Source organism: Chiloscyllium punctatum, chromosome 12 (genome assembly GCF_047496795.1).
Source record: "Chiloscyllium punctatum isolate Juve2018m chromosome 12, sChiPun1.3, whole genome shotgun sequence".
Lineage (NCBI taxonomy): Eukaryota > Metazoa > Chordata > Chondrichthyes > Orectolobiformes > Hemiscylliidae > Chiloscyllium > Chiloscyllium punctatum.
Window position 1 is genome coordinate 27,488,898 of NC_092750.1, and position 16,379 is coordinate 27,505,276.

Sequence of the window (16,379 nt, forward strand, 5' to 3'; positions counted from 1 at the left end):
TTCCTGATACTACAAGTAAATGAAATAATTCATTCTGTACTTCAGTATGCTGTATTTAGGTGGATACATGTAAATCTATACTTCTAATTATTGGTATATTAGACTTCATTAATAATCACAAAATCACAAGCTGGAGTTACCTATGTTGTGCTTTTATGACATGAAGTTGACATGCATGTCACAACACAAGCTGTCTGGTATATGCTGTTTTATCATATTGAAGGCAGAAGCCTGTCATGTGACTCATGAAGTAAAGCTGAGACTTGGACTAAAAGCAGCCAGAGGGAATTCTGCAAGTGAAAAATCATTATTGCTCATTCTATGCTAAATTGTGCTGCTTGCTGAGCCACTAAATCTTGTAAAACCTGAGCACCAACACTTGCCATTATGTAAGAATTAACTGCTGACTATTCTGAGCAGGAAGTAAACTTAGTCAAAAAACAACATGGTAATGAAAACCTGGTAACCTGAAGCAAGGCCAGGCCAGCTATAATATCAGACTCTTATTAATGATTGAACATAGGAACAGAAGTAGGCCATTCAGCCCAATGAACTTGCTCCACAATTCATAATCATGGCAAATCAAGCACATCAATCCTTTTATCCACACTAGCCCCATAACCCTCTACACCATTGATAATCATTATTTATCAACCTCTACCTTAAATATATTCAATGTCTGAGCTTCTAGAGCCCTTTGGGGTAAAGAATTCCAAAATTCACTACCCTTTAGTAGAAGAAGTCTCATCTCAGTCCTAAATGACATCCCCCTTATTTCTGAATTGTGCCCCTGATTCTAGACTTCTCAACCATGGGATAATATCGTACCTACATCTACCCTGTAAATCCCTTTAAGTATTCGGTAGATTTCAATGAGTCTACCTCTCATTCCTCAAAACTCTAGACTACTGAGTAAGTAGAACTGTTGCTTGATTGAGCCCTATTGAATAGGATAGGACTAGTTGGATAAACAGCACTGGTTTACTCTGCACTGGTAGAATGGATAGCTATAGCTAGTTAAATTCTAGAATTATCTATGGATAAATTCAGGAGCTGTAAGCTTCAGCATATCAGCTTGTGCTTAAGTTTAATGAGCTTAAGGAAGTGGAGTGATTCTTACTAGGAAAGAGTATGCACTCCACATTTGGCAAACAGGAATTTTACTTAAATGAATTTTACATAGTTTTAAAACTAACGTATAGCAACGAGTTTCCAACTTTTCTGATTTAAAGTTAATCAAAAATAAATTAAACATACACACTTAGATACTTCCAAAATAAAGCATGACTGAGGTCTCAGAAATACTACAGAAATCTCACATCACATTTATTAAAATGAATAAGAAAGCTTTTTGTTAGATATTTGACAAGATGGTATAATTCCTACAAAGCACAACAAATATCAAATGAGAATATTTTGTATCTATATTTTAAAGCAGTTTATAAATGAGTACATTGTCAAACTTATGTGGTTTGACTGAAAATGAAGGAGGAACTGCAAATGAATTGGACTTAAATTTGAATATATTGTCAATTTCAGTTTTGTGCTTTTTGAACTGAATTTGAAGAAACTTTGAAATTAGTCAAATAATTAGATTGAATATTCTGATTAAAAAAAAATTCCCAGTTCCCTTTTGTACCTAGTAAGTTAAAGCAATCAAAAAATTTCAATGAGAAATTTATGATATTTACAAGTATACAAGCTTGAAGGCTGATTCTTGGGGTCCCCACTAGTTTTGATGTTCTCTCCTTGTATTCATTCCCAGAATTTTTCAAGTGTACATAGTTTCTAATAACTATCTTTTTAAAAAGCGGTTAGAACCATTATTTTGGTGGGCCAAATAATTCGTGAACATCAGTTACTGGTCTTGCTACAGTATGTGAATGACAAAACACTGAACTTTTTTTTTACACAACATATATCTGAGATAACTTAAGATCTAGCATGCATACATTGTGCTCAAGTATATGACATTTGGCTGTAGCCCCACTTTATCCTCTGTAGCGCCAGCGCAGATTATATTTTACCACGGGCAATGGGGCAAAGAATGCTAATAAGATCATCAGATAATTCATTTTATTTGGTACTAAACTTCTGAAAACAAACAATTTCCTTTTAATAGGACTCTGTCCCTCAAAAGTTTTTTTTTTTAAAAATGGAATATTTCACGGGACAAAGGAAGAAACAGCCTTTTTTGATTGTTACCACTCATCATGTTCATTTGTCCTGATGCATCACACATAATGGCAGCTGATGTGTCCTTTGTGCTGTCAACTACATTTTAATATATTCTTGTATGTAGCACAGCCTTAAAAAAACAAATTTTGATTGTAATCTCATCACCATCAGTGCAAAACTTAAATTGTTGCACATTAGATTTTTAACCTTGATTTTCAAAAGTCTTGAAAAAGATAATTAATCCAGCATCATTCCTAATTACCAAGACATTTTTTTTCTTTCTAGTTCCACTGAGAACAGTTTTGATGTAAAACTTCACCAGTCAAATACAGAGCTGATATACCTTTTACAAGAAGTGTGGTGGTGGTTATGTTTCAGTTTGCCTCATGTGACAAAACCTATCATTGCAGCAGAATCTAGTGAGGGGCCATAACTTTTTTCATTCATTTAGGGTAAGAGCGAACGAAGAAAGTGCTATGCTTCACATAGCAAATAAGAATGCAGTAAGCCAATAAAATGTTTGTATAAACAGAAGAACCTAGGGATCTTTGATACTGCTGCACCACCTGCAGCCGATGGAGAAACACAACTTTTGTGGGGTGAAGGGAGATTCAGGGTTCGCTGTAATAGATATTCTCATTCGCACTGGCTGATCCTTCTCCGCACCAGTGACAGAAACCATCATCTCTCTTCATGCAGACACTGTACTTTGCCTGAGATCCAGCTGGGGTCTTCTCAGTTGCCAGGTCAGTCCAAATGCACTGGTTCTTTGCTGGAGAAGAGCATGGTAGGCTGTGGCAGCTGACAATCTGAAGAACAGAAATATAAAAATGCTGTTGTGAAAGTGTTTTACAAACAAACATCAATTCAGATTATTGATGACTTAAACATATAATACTTTTGGAGTAAGGTTGAGTTTATTCAAAGTTAAACTCTGGAGAGTCTGAAATTCTGTTCACTTTGGGTTTATGAATTACAGGACGTCGGTTATCCAAATGAAACAAGCGGGGAGTACTTTATTTGGATAATGTTTTTACAGGACCATGACATCTTGTTCAGATAATCCCAAATTTGGACAATTGATGTTTGGATAATCGAGGTTGTACTGTTGTTTGGTATCTCCAGTATATCAGCTAATAAAGAAATCAGGAACCAGTTGCTATTATACAGACCTAGGTGTCTAATGAATTAAACTGATTTATACAAACAATTTCAATCGAAAGGTTAAAAATCAATTATAATTGTGCTGACAATAGTACAAAGGCTATTACATTGCACCAGAATTGTACTAGTGCAAGGAATACAAGAGTTGGGAGGCTATGATGGAGTTGTATAGAGCATTAGTTAGGCCACAGCTGGAGGATTGTTTGTAGTTCTGGTCATCACACAATGGAAAGGATGTGATTGCTCGGAACAGGATTTTGAGAAGATTCACCAGGGCGTTGCCTGGGCTGGAGCCTTTATGTTGTGAAACAAGACTTCATAGACTAGTCTTGTCTTCCTTGGAGCAGAAAAGGCTGAGGGCACTGGATTTAGGTCTACAAGACTCCGGGAGGCAGAGATCGGGTCAGTAGGAAAAAACCTTTCACCTGAGTAAAGGGGCCAAATACTCAGGGGCAGAGATTCAAGGGGCAAGAGGCTTGGGAGGTATTTAAGAAGGATATTTTTTCCACCAAGGGAATGGGTATCTGGAACTCACTGTCTGAAAGTTAGAGACAGGATCCATTACAGTGTTTAACAAATATTGTAGATGATCAATTGAAACACCAGAGTATACAAGGCTATAATGCTGGGAACAACAATTGGCATTTGCCATGGAGGGGACAAATCAGCCAGGGTTTCTATCCCTGATTGCTATTGGTAATTAGATTAGATTAGATTAGATTAGATTACTTACAGTGTGGAAACAGGCCCTTCGGCCCAACAAGTCCACACCGACCCGCCAAGCGCAACCCACCCATACCCCTACATTTACCCCTTACCTAACATTATGGGCAATTTAGCATGGCCAATTCACCTGGCCTGCACATCTTTGGACTGTGGGAGGAAACCGGAGCACCCGGAGGAAACCCACGCAGACACGGGGAGAACGTGCAAACTCCACACAGTCAGTCGCCTGAGGCGGGAATTGAACCCGGGTCTCTGGCGCTGTGAGGCAGCAGTGCTAACCACTGTGCCGCCCACTATGCCACCGTGCTGCCCACTCCACCATGCCGCCCATCCTGGGTGAAAGCACACTTTTCAAGTGAGGACAGAATTATTTGCCTTGTAATGCCCTCTGTAATACTTGACATCCTTCACTGTTTCTGCTCACATTAAGGAGTGCTGCACTGTACTGAAATGTCATTAGTTCCCAGAACAGTTCCACTGTAGCAATTCACTGCCATATAGAAAGAGGTGTTGGGGGGAAATAAAGAAATAAGAAGATGGAAAAATGTCTCAGAAATTTGACTTACTTGACAGGAGCAGCCTGTTTTGTATTTGTTCCACTTCAGGTTCCGTTTTTGCAATGAAGTTAGATCATCCCATGGGACAATCCAATTACAAATCCCAATATGAACTTTTCCCTGAGTATCAAGTTGGCCTAAAGCAAGAGAAAAAGTGTTCCTATATTGATATTTAATACAGGAAGAGGCAAAAATTGCAATCAGCTCCTCTTGGAGCTACATTAGACATAGGTTTGATATGTAAACTTGGGAATCCAAAGTTGTAGCACTTTCAAGACTAAGGTCCAGTTTTAAAGTAAATGCTAAATACTGCAGATGCTGGAAATCTGCAACAAACACAGAAAATGCTGGAGAAGCACTGCGGGTCTGGCAGTAGCTGTGGAGAGAGTGAAACCCAGAGTTAATGTTTCAAATCTGGTATGACTCTTGTTCAATTCTTCAGTTCTTTCCTCTCTCCTCCAGCCCATCCCTTGTCCAGTTAAATCATTCACTTTGGTGAAATCACGGGAGATTTGAATTAAAAGCAGAAAAACTGGAAAAGCTCAGCAGGTCTTGCAGCATTTATGTAAAGTGAAACAGTGTTATTTTTTCCAGTCTAACATGACTTTTATTCTTCAGTTCCAAAGAAACTGTGCTTTTCTCTCTCTGAAGATGCTTCCAGACCTGCTGAGTTTCTCCAGTCCTTCTTTATTTTAATTTCAAATCTCCAGCAAATACAGAACTCTGCTGTTATCACAGAAAATTTGGCTGTTTTAAATGTAATATAAACAACTGCATTCAAACAATGAAATTAGTCCCACTAAGTTCTTATCTTACCTGTTATGAGGTACTGAATACTGAGTTTGAGCTCTACACCACAGGCAGCAGAGCTAGAAGCTGTGTAGACATATTCCACCATTTTCTTCTTTTTAAATCCTTCATAAATCTGGTGAAGGTTTCAACATTAATTCTTTTAGAACAAAGCTGCATTATCATAATCAAAAATTTCTCTTAAACAGCCTAAAACTTTCTTCTTTGAACACTGAATTGTGAAATCTTCATGAGAAAAACTAGTTTTCTAGTTAATAACTGCAGTTTCCTACATGAATGATTGTTGCAAAACACATGTTCATTGTGGAGTTGTTTACATTGTTAGGGTTCCTGAGAGGAATTGTATGGATATAGCAGTCAGTCCATGCATTAGAGCGATCTTTGCAGTAAATTACTCAAATATAATTATGTTTAATATTATTCAATATCAATGTCTAAGACTTAGTTAATTAATTAAATATATTGCTGTGATATTGTGACAAATACGTTTTTATTAAACATTCGTTCACAGGATGCAAGCATTGCTGGCAGAATTTATTGCCCATCCCTAATTAAGAGTCAACAACATTGCCACGAGTCTGGAGTCACATGTAGGTCAGATTTCCTTCCCTAAAGCAATGGTGAACCAGATGGGTTTTTATGACAATCAACAGTTGTTCCACAACTACCATTAAGCCAGCTCTTTATTTCAGATTTTATTAAATTTAAATTTCACCATCTGCTATTAAGGAAATTGAATCCAGTCCCCAAATCATTGGCTGTGGTTTCAGATTGTTTACTTAGTGGCATTACCACTACAGCACTTGTAGGTTGGTTAGCTCAGTTGCCTGAATGGCTGGTTTGTGATGTTAATAGCATGGGCTTAATTCACACACTAGCTGAGATGCTCATAAAAGGGGATCTTCTTCTCAACCTCTCTCCTTGCCTGAGGGGTGGTGACCCTCATGTTAAACCACAAGCCCGTCGTCTCTCTCTATATTGAAGGAGCAGGCCATTGGTCCAGTAGGACTATGGTGACTTTATACAACAGAAAAATAAACCTTCAGTAAACTTTTTTACGTAGTGATAATGCAGAAATTTATTGTGGAAATGGAAAGATCAAAGAACATCAAAAGAACTACTTCTAATGAGTTGTGGTAATTTTGGCAAATTATAAAGTCATAGAGATGTACAGCATGGAAACAGACCCTTCGGTCCAACCCGTCCATGCTGACCAGATATCCCAACCCAATCTAGTCCCAACAGCCAGCACCCAGCCCATATCCCTCCAAACCCTTCCTATTCATATACCCATCCAAATGCCTCTTAAATGTTGCAATTGTACCAGCCTCCACCACTTCCTCTGGCAGCTCATTCCATACACGTACCACCCTCTGCATGGAAAAGTTTCCCCTTAGGTCTCTTTTATATCTTTCCCCTCTCACCCTAAACCTATGCCCTCTAGTTCTGGACTCCCTGACCCCAGGGAACAGACTTTGCCTATTTACCCATGCCCCTCATTTTGTAAAGCCTCCGATGCTCCAGGGAAAACAGCCTCAGCCTGTTCAGCCTCTCCTTATAGCTCAAATCCTCCAACCCTGGCAACATCCTTATAAATCTTTTCTGAACTCTTTCAAGTTTCACAACATCTTTCCGATAGGAAGGAGACCAGAATTGCACGCAATTTTCCAACAGTGGCCTAACCAATGTCCTCTACAACTGCAACATGACCTCCCAACTCCAGTTCTCAATACTCTGACCAATAAAGGAAAGCATACCAAACACCTTCTTCACTATCCTATCTACCTGTGACTCCACTTTCAAGGAGCTATGAATCTGCACTCCAAGGTCTCTTTGCTGTCCACTACACCTCCAATTTTGATGTCATCTACAAACGTACTAACTTGTACCTCTTATGCTCGCATCCAAATCATTTATGTAAATGACAAAAAGTAGAGGACCCAGCACCGCTCCTTGTGGCACTCCACTGGTCACAGGCCTCCAGTCTGAAAAACAACCCTCCACCACCACCCTCTGTCTTCCACCTTTGAGCCCATTCTGTATCCAAATGGCTAGTTCTCCCTGAACCAGCACAGATGTTGGAAATTATAATTGGATTATAATTATGGAAATTATATTTTGAAGGCAAGGTATAAAGGGTATTGTAGCCAATGTAAACATCTAAGATAAAAAAGAACAACAATGATTCCTGAAAGTCCAAATTAAAAAAAACACACAGGTAATGCTATAAATTCACAGCTGGGTCAACTATCATTTCATCGAAAAAATGAGAGTTACAATTTGGATGGGATTCTTTGTCAGAACATTAACCTGTCTTTGTCTATAAGCCACTGGCATTTTCAATGTTTTCCATTTTCAGTTTATATCCAAAGGCCCATTCTGTTAGCCAAAGTCTTTAACCTTTACTTACCTTTTCTTGCTTTACTGCATATTGGATCGTATCAGGTTCCATGTTGTTAGAAGAAACCAAACTTTTACTAGTGACCAATACTCGTATCACTATTAAAAACAAAATAAGAGAGAATATTATCCTAACATAACATATGAATGAACAGGCAGGATATTTAAGATGACTTGTAACAGAGTTGTAATACAGTGTAACAAGAAAAGTTTCCAATGATGCAGCTTTTGTTGCTAGTTTTAATTTTATTCGGAGAAAAAGTTTTCAGTTTATTCTCGTATAATTCAAAGGTCCAACTGCTAATGGTGAGGATTTTCCTTATGAGAAAGAATATGGTCATATTAATCTGTCATGCCAATGGTATCCCGGAGCAGTTGAAAATAATTCTGCACTTTTAACTGTTTAGTTCCTCTGTGTTCAGCCGTAGTTGCTTCCATCCACTAAATCTATAATCAACAAAGCTCATCAAAAATTAAACAGTAACTTCTATAATTGGGAGTACCAATGAATATTCATTAGGTGTAGAAAAATGTAACATTTTTATGTTTTTGGAGAATAGCAGATCGAATCAATGCAAAAGCACAATGGTTTTGATTTTCATTATGAAGTTGGAGAAGCAGAACTGGGGGAAATTCCAGGTCTACAAATCTGACAATTAACATTGGCTGCCTGCACTCTGGGGTTTTCATCTGGGTTCTGACGAAGAGTCATATTGGGCTTGAAATGTTAAATCCGCTTCTTTCTGTAGAAATGTTGCCAGACCTGCTGAGTTTCTCTAAGAATGTTTTGGGGCAAGAAAAATCCTTCATCAACATGGATCCTTTGAAAAATGCCAAAGCTAACCATCTTTCTGTCAACTGCTTAATGCCCAATAAATGAGAGACTTGGAGATAAGGTGTATGCTGCACCCATTTGTCCAACATAATCATAGTCAGGGATTTACAACCACAGCAGATCCTTGATGCAGAAAGCCTCCCACCTGTATTTGGCCAGAGTTATGTGCACTCACCTGAAAGGCCTGTTGGAAACAGAATCAACGAGGTAAAAACAATGACTGCAGATGCTGGAAACCAGATTCTGGATTAGTGGTGCTGGAAGAGCACAGCAGTTCTGGCAGCATCCAAGGAGCTTCGAAATCGACATTTCGGGCAAAATGTTACATTTTTCTACACCTAATGAATATTCATTGGTACTCCCAATTATAGAAGTTACTGTTTAATTTTTGATGAGCTTTGTTGATTATAGATTTAGTGGATGGAAGCAACTACGGCTGAACACAGAGGAACTAAACAGTTAAAAGTGCAGAATGATTTTCAACTGCTCCGGGATACCATTGGCATGACAGATTAATATGACCATATTCTTTCTCATAAGAAAAAGGCAATATTCCTGATGAAGGGCTTTTGTCTGAAACGTCGATTCCGAAGCTCCTTGGATGCTCCCTGAACTGCTGTCCTCTTCCAGCACCACTAATCCGGAAACAGAATCAGCCATGCGAAAAGATGTCCAAGCTGCCTGCCAGATGTTTACTGTGATTGTTTTTCCAGGATTTGGCAGTAGCCATTTTGAATTTCAAGGTGTAGTTCATGTATAACAAATGGAAATGCAACATCTTGTCATATAGAATGTATCTAGTCCTCAGTGCAAGGTTGCTTAATTCAGATTGTATAATAGTGGTTCACCATCACCTTCTCAAATGCAATTAGGGATGAGCAATAAATACTGGTGTAGCTAGGACTGCCACATCCTATGAAAGAAACAAAATCTAGCAATTTTGGAATTTTTAGTTCTATCTTTTCATGTTGTCCTATTTATATTGAATAATCCAGTTGTCTGAATCAAGCATTTTTTAAAGTCAAGAAACAAATATGAGCTCCAATTTAACCACCTGTTTTAATATCCTGAGAATCCATATTAATTATAGACCAAACTATACATGAGGTAAGAGTAATAGCTGAAGATATTTTCAGGAATGGACCTAATACAAATTCATCCAACAAGCTGTGGTTGCCAGACATGCACTCCCTTTTCTCTCACCAGCTTTGGAAAGCTAAAAGTCACCAAGTCTCTGCATGAAGCCAGCCAGCTGCTTAGTCCTGCATTTTGGAAGAGGCGGCAGAAACTGGCATTTTGAATCAATCCTCATTAGATCAGAGAAAATATTCATCCTTTCATTCAGCTGGGTAACTATCCCATCAGGATTTTGATATGATGAATTCTCCCAGTATTAGACATTGCATCAAGATACTGCAGTAAGTGTTCCTGACAGGCACAGCTTGGGTGTGTTAGGAATCCAGCTGCATCTGGTGTATCATACATTTTACTATAATTAATATTCTGCTGCTGTTACTTAGTGCTTAACCCTTGTTCTGTGCTGTCAATAGAATACTCCTGATGATAGTTAATGTATAATGGGTGAGAACTGAAAGCCAATCCTACAATTACATGATATTAGCATCTTTACAGCAGAATATTTAAGATGAAAACAAATACACTTTATGTTTAATCTTGTTGGTAAAATTGCTTTGTGGACAGACTGTGAATTTTTTAAAAAATCAGTCTTAGATTCACATTCTCTGCTGGAAAAAGTCTATTTCTTTGCTTGATGAAAGAAAATGTTACTTTTCAGCCTTCTTCTGTATGCAGATTAACTCATTGTACAATTCAGTCACAGGTACAATGCAGCCAAATGCAAAGAGGAATACTATTTCATAGTTTACCCCATTGCTACATAATGTCTATTTCTCTCAGTATTTTAATCTGCCCTGCCGCATAATAACAGTCTGTTTTACTAGGTATAAAATAAAATTACAAATTGAGGCAGCATGTAATTTTGACCTAAAATGTTTAAATTAAACCAATTTTATTGTTTTGAATTCCAGATCAGCAATTTAGTTTGCATATCTGCAAACTCACAAATGCAAAACAGTCTAATCTTTAATTAGTCATGCTTAAAATTCCTAGGAACCAGTGCTATAGAAATCGTAAGGAGGCTGACAGGAGAATAACAGAGATCAGACTGAGACACAACATAAAAGGGTAATATCCCAATGTAGCCTACATACCTGATACAAACACATATACACAATAATGTGGTTTGTAATGGAGGAAGAATCTTTACTTAATCAAAGATCTACTTGGTTTTGTCTATTAGATGGCACCTGAATGGCCTTGAAATTCAACAACAGTATTTACACTTCTACCTTTCAAACCTTTCCTTGACAAAAATATATTCTCCATCCTCCTATCCTTGCAAACTTATTCCTTTTCTCTCCATAATCCTGGAACATCTTGTTTCCTTCTTACTTTCATGTCTGAATCTCCCATTATTCTATTTGAAGGTCTTCAGTTAGGTTTTCATCCTCCTAACAATATCGAAATGACAATAACCAAAGACACACATAATACTATCTGTAACTGTAATCATTGTATGTAGTCCTTCCTCTGTCTCTTACTCCTTTGCTTTCTTTAACACAATAGATGATATGATTTTGTCCTTGCCAGTTCCATAGACTTGATCTTGTTTGGCCCCATTTATCCCTTACAATCAAAACTAAAGAATCTCCAAGAAAGTTCCTAGACTCTAGCTTAGCTCCACACTATCATCCCCAGTTTCCTGTATTGTTCAGTCCCCATTTTGAGCTACACACTGAACCTCGATGACATTATTTGAAACCATGCTATCAAATTCCTGATATAATCCAATAACATCCAGGTCTAGCCACTCTCCTCTACATCAAAGACATCTTGGAAATGACTGCCAGACTACTCAGACCCCTTGGCATTCATGGTAACCCACAAACCCACCAACGCACTAAAACAGCAGCTATTGAACTTGAAAGACCCTATACAGACAACAAGCAAAACTAATATTATTTACAAAATACCATGTAAGGACTGTAACAAACACTACATTGGACAAACTGGCAGAAAACTAGCCACCAAGATACATGAACACCAACTAGCCACAAAAAGACATGACCCTCTCTCACTAGTATCCTCACATACGGATGAAGAAGGACACCACTTTGACTGGGACAATACATCCATCCTAGGACAAGCCAAACAAAGACACACACGAGAATTCCTAGAAGCATGGCATTCCAACCAAACTCTATCAACAAACACATTGAGTTCGCCCCCATCTATCAACCCCTGATAAAAGGAATGGGAAGTGACTTCACCACAGGAAATGACATCACAAGCCCAAAGAAACCCAAACATATAAATAGAAAGCAGGAATTATCAACAGTGTTTTGCCCGGAGGCCCACTGAAGATGTTACCGAGTAGGGTGACAAAAGATCTAGAAATGAAACTTCCAGCTCAGCAAGCAAATCTACATCCAGAACTTCAACTTGAGCTACAAATCTTCTCAAAACGTGCTATGACCTACATTGTCTTTCAATTCACCAATACCTTACATTTAAAATCCTCATGCTTATGATTAAATTGTTTCATGCTACAGTCATTGGAACCAGGCAGATCTCGTTGACTAGGTAATCCTTGATTAGAGTTGTTAACCTGGCCCAAAAAGTCTGCTCTAGTTGACCAAGATAAACAGTGCATTCAGAATCATCTCAGTTCAGGGGACTATCTCCAAGCTGGCTGGCTGGCTCAGTTGCAAGTAAAGGGTGACAGGATACTGACTTCTGTGCAGTTACTTCACATGGACTCACCCCTTTTGAATTCTGTAACATTCTCTTTCATCACAAACTCGACATTCCTAAAATTCTAATCTCATGTCTCTTCTCCCAAACTTTTTCTTTTTCTCCAAAATCCTGGAACATCTTGTTTTCTTCTAACTATAATGTCTGAATCTCCCACTATTGAAATGGCAATAAACAAAGTCACAAACATTGGTCTGTAACAGTGATCATGGTGCATAGTCCTTCCTGGTTCTTCATAGCAACCGTGTCTGCAGCCACCTTGTCCACTCTTTGGAATTCCTCCAATTGACCTTTCCACCACTTTCTTATGCTTTTTTTCTTAAACTCCACTCTTCATATTATCAGTTTTCCTTATTTTCCTTTCAAACTATAATGAAATGAGAGCAGATTTTGTCTTGTTTGAGACTGACAGCAAATTTGGGAGACAGTACATGCTGTGTTAAATTTGGAAAGTCAGAATTGCTGTCAGTGGTTCCACCCTTCTCCGTACTGAATCGTTTACCCACCTCCCCATTGAAGTCAATGGTAATCAGGGAACACTGTCCATTGGTGATTTATACCTTACATAAATGAAGGTGACTTTAGCTTTTAGAGGCCAATTATCTCAGCTACAGGATATCTCTGCAGGGGTTCTTCAGATTTAATATCATCTAATCAACCAGTTCAGAGATATTATTGCTCACTTCTGGAGTAGGTGGGGCTTGAAACTGGGCCTCTTGGATCAGAGGTAGGGTTACTACCTCTGCACCACAAAACCCAGTTTCTCAAGGTAGCACATGAAGCCTTATCATCTTCATCAACAACCATCCCTCTAAATGAGGTCAGAAAAGTAAAGTTTACTGATATGTTCTAGTAACAACACCTTGGATATTGGAATGGTCTGCGTCTGTACAGAGCAAGACCTGGACAATATTCAGCCTTATGCTGATAAGTGGAAGTGACAACTGAGTCATATTAAGCCTGAAAATTCTTGCAACATGAGAAAAAAAATCTAATCACCCACCCTATTGACATTCAATGGTATTTACCATTACTGAATCAAGCACTATTAATTTCTCTGGAGTGCTGCTTTCCAATGACCAAAAACATAACTGGGCCTGCCAGTGGGTGCAGATACCAATCGTAAGCTGCAAATACTGCAGCATGTAACTCATCTTCTGATTCTCCTAGGCCTGTTTTTACAAGATCCAAGTGAAACAGGTCATTTGCCCTCTTGCACAAATGAGTACTTAAAAAACCTGAGAATATCCAAAACAAAGCAATCCATTTAATCAGCACCCATCCATCATGTTAATCGATCACCTCCTCTCCCTCTGATACACAATGGTAGCAATGTATGCTATTTACAAAATGTACTGGAGTGATTCCAAAAGCTCCTCTAACAAGAATCTTCCAAACCAGCACTCTATCATCCAGGGAGAACAAAACAGAAGAATTCTTTCTTCACATTTAGGGGCTAAGGGTTAGCACTATTGCCCATTTCTGAGTGCTCTGGACAAGGTGATGGTGGTGGTGCACTGCCTTCTTGAACTGTTGTAGCCAATTTGGTGTAGGCACACCAACAATGCTATTAGGGAGTGATTTGCAGGATTTGACCCAACATTAAAGAAACGGTGAAGGATTTCGAAGTCAGAATGGTAAATAGCTTGGAGGGCAACTTGCAGGTTATGATATTGCCATTATCTGCTGCCCTTGTTCATCTTAGTAGTAATTACTGTGGATTTAGAAAGTGCTGTCTAAGGAACCTTAGTACACACTGTTGCACTGAGCATTGGTGGTGGAGAGAGTGAGTGTTTGTGGATATGATGCCAATCAAGTGGACTGCTTTGTCCTGGATGCTATAAAATGTTGTTGGAGCTGCCTTCATCCAGGCAAGTAGGAAGTATTCCATCACACTCCTGACTTGATCTATAGGAACAGTGCCACCTAAACTTTCCTTTTCAAGTCACACACTTTCTGATTTGGAAAGGTAGTCCTATTTCTGCTAGATTGGTCCTACAGTAGGTGATAAAACAGCCAGCACAAAGGAAAAATCTACTGGACCTTGTCTTCCCCAATCTACATGTCACAAGTACATCTGCCTGTGATAATTTTGGGTAGTGCCCACCTGTCCTAAATGGGATAGATTTCAACAGATCTAGCAACTCAAAACTGAGCATCTATGAGGCATTGTGGGACCATTGACAGCAGCAGAGTTGTATTTGCTGCAGTCTGTAACCTCTTTGTCTAATACATATCTCACTGTATCTTTACCATCAATCCAGGGACTAACTCTGGTTCAATTGAGGAGGGTGAAAATGCATGCCAGGAGCAGAAGCAAGCATACCTAAAAATGAGATGTCATCCTGGTGAAGGTACAATGCACTACCATATACATGCCATAGAGTGGAAGCAGAATCCCAAAACCAAAGGATCAGATCAAAGTTTTGTGGTCCAACCACTTCTAGTCATGAATGCTGTCTGATCGTTAAATGACTAACCAGACAAGGGATAGAATTACCAGCTCCCAGAGATGGCAAACCTAGAGGCATGAAGGCCGTGGTGATCTGGTATGTCACCATTCTAATACCTAATGAAGTGCCCTCCAGCCTCTACAGATTTAAGATATGGACAGTAAAGTCTTTATCTGATTAATTAAGGACCATGTAAGGTCCTCAGGCCATTGCTGCTGGTATTAAGCCAGCTGCAGAGTGACCTATCGCCATGCAGCAATCCCAGTAGCTGCTAACCTGCAGGAACCTTGTCATTTCAGCTGCCCTGCAATTGACTGCATTCCTTGTTTGATGTTGTCATGATTACTGGCATCTTGGGATCCCCTTGACTTGGTACAAGATTCAAAATTGCCTCAAGAAAAGAAGGTCAATACACAAAGATCACTAGAGCTTTATGTGCAGCGTTGTTAGAGGTGAACAATTAGCGATTTGCTATTAACCACAACATCTAGGTCACAGAGTAATGCAGCTCGGAAACAGATCCTTCAGTCCAACCAGTCCATGCTGACCATAATCCCAAACTAAGCTCGTCCTACCTGCCTGCTCCTGGCCTATTTCCCTCCAAATCTTTCTTATTTGTGTACTTATCCATATGTCTTTTAAATGTTGTAAGTGTACCCACATCCAACACTTCCTCAGGAAGTTCATTGCACACGCAAACCACCCTCTGTGTAAAAGATTTGTCCCTCATGTCGTTTTGAATCTCTCTCCTCTCCCCTTAAAAAAATGCCACTTTGTCTTGAAATCCCCCATCCTAGGGAAAATACAGCTACTATTAACTATCAATTCCTCCCATTATTTTATAAACTTCTATAAGGTTGCCTCTCAACCTCCTATGTTCCAGTGAGAAAAATTCCCAGCCTTTCTTTACAACTCAAACTTTCCATACCCAGCAACATTCTGATAAATCTCTTCTGAACCATCATAGTATTTATAGTTAGGAAGGAAAGTCAAAAACTATTGATAATTTGTGTGGGCTAGTTCAAGTTGTTGAGATTACTGTCAGCTTTATAGTTAAAATCATTAAAGGGTCTCAAATGTAATGACTAATTTATTTAAACACTAAGAAATTGTTCGCTAAAAGTGTTAGCTATTTTTCAATCAATTGTGCCATTTGAAACCAGTGGGTGGCCAATGGCCAGTAGATTTCCTACCTTTGAGGAATAAGATGGAATCTAGTAAATGGAAGGCCAGCAAGCGTTTGCATCACTTTTTTTTGGGAAGGCCCATCACATTCTGCACCACTCAGCAACTTGACAGCCAAGTGGCAGGGATATCTTAACCTGCCCATCTACAGATGCTGGGATCTCAATTGAATGGGAGCACCACCAGGGAGGCAGTGGCTATAGCTGGTACAACACACACTAATGAAGCCGGGATTGC

General features: G+C 38.9%; 2 protein-coding genes across 2 annotated transcripts in view; one reads left to right on the top strand and one right to left on the bottom strand.

The window, feature by feature from the left end:
• The window catches only part of syn2b (synapsin IIb), a 402,961-nt gene that overhangs the window by 262,190 nt on the left and 124,392 nt on the right, over positions 1-16,379 (top strand). The window lies entirely within an intron of this gene.
• Positions 1,303-16,379, bottom strand: part of LOC140483722 (metalloproteinase inhibitor 3-like) — a 28,584-nt gene continuing 13,507 nt past the window's right edge. The window contains exons 2-5 of the mRNA XM_072582179.1: positions 7,846-7,934; positions 5,442-5,550; positions 4,635-4,762; positions 1,303-2,987 (exon numbers count right to left, since the gene is read on the bottom strand). Of these exons, the coding sequence (XP_072438280.1) occupies positions 2,790-2,987; positions 4,635-4,762; positions 5,442-5,550; positions 7,846-7,934 (524 nt within the window). The 3' untranslated portion in view covers positions 1,303-2,789. The remainder of the gene's footprint in view (positions 2,988-4,634; positions 4,763-5,441; positions 5,551-7,845; positions 7,935-16,379) is intronic.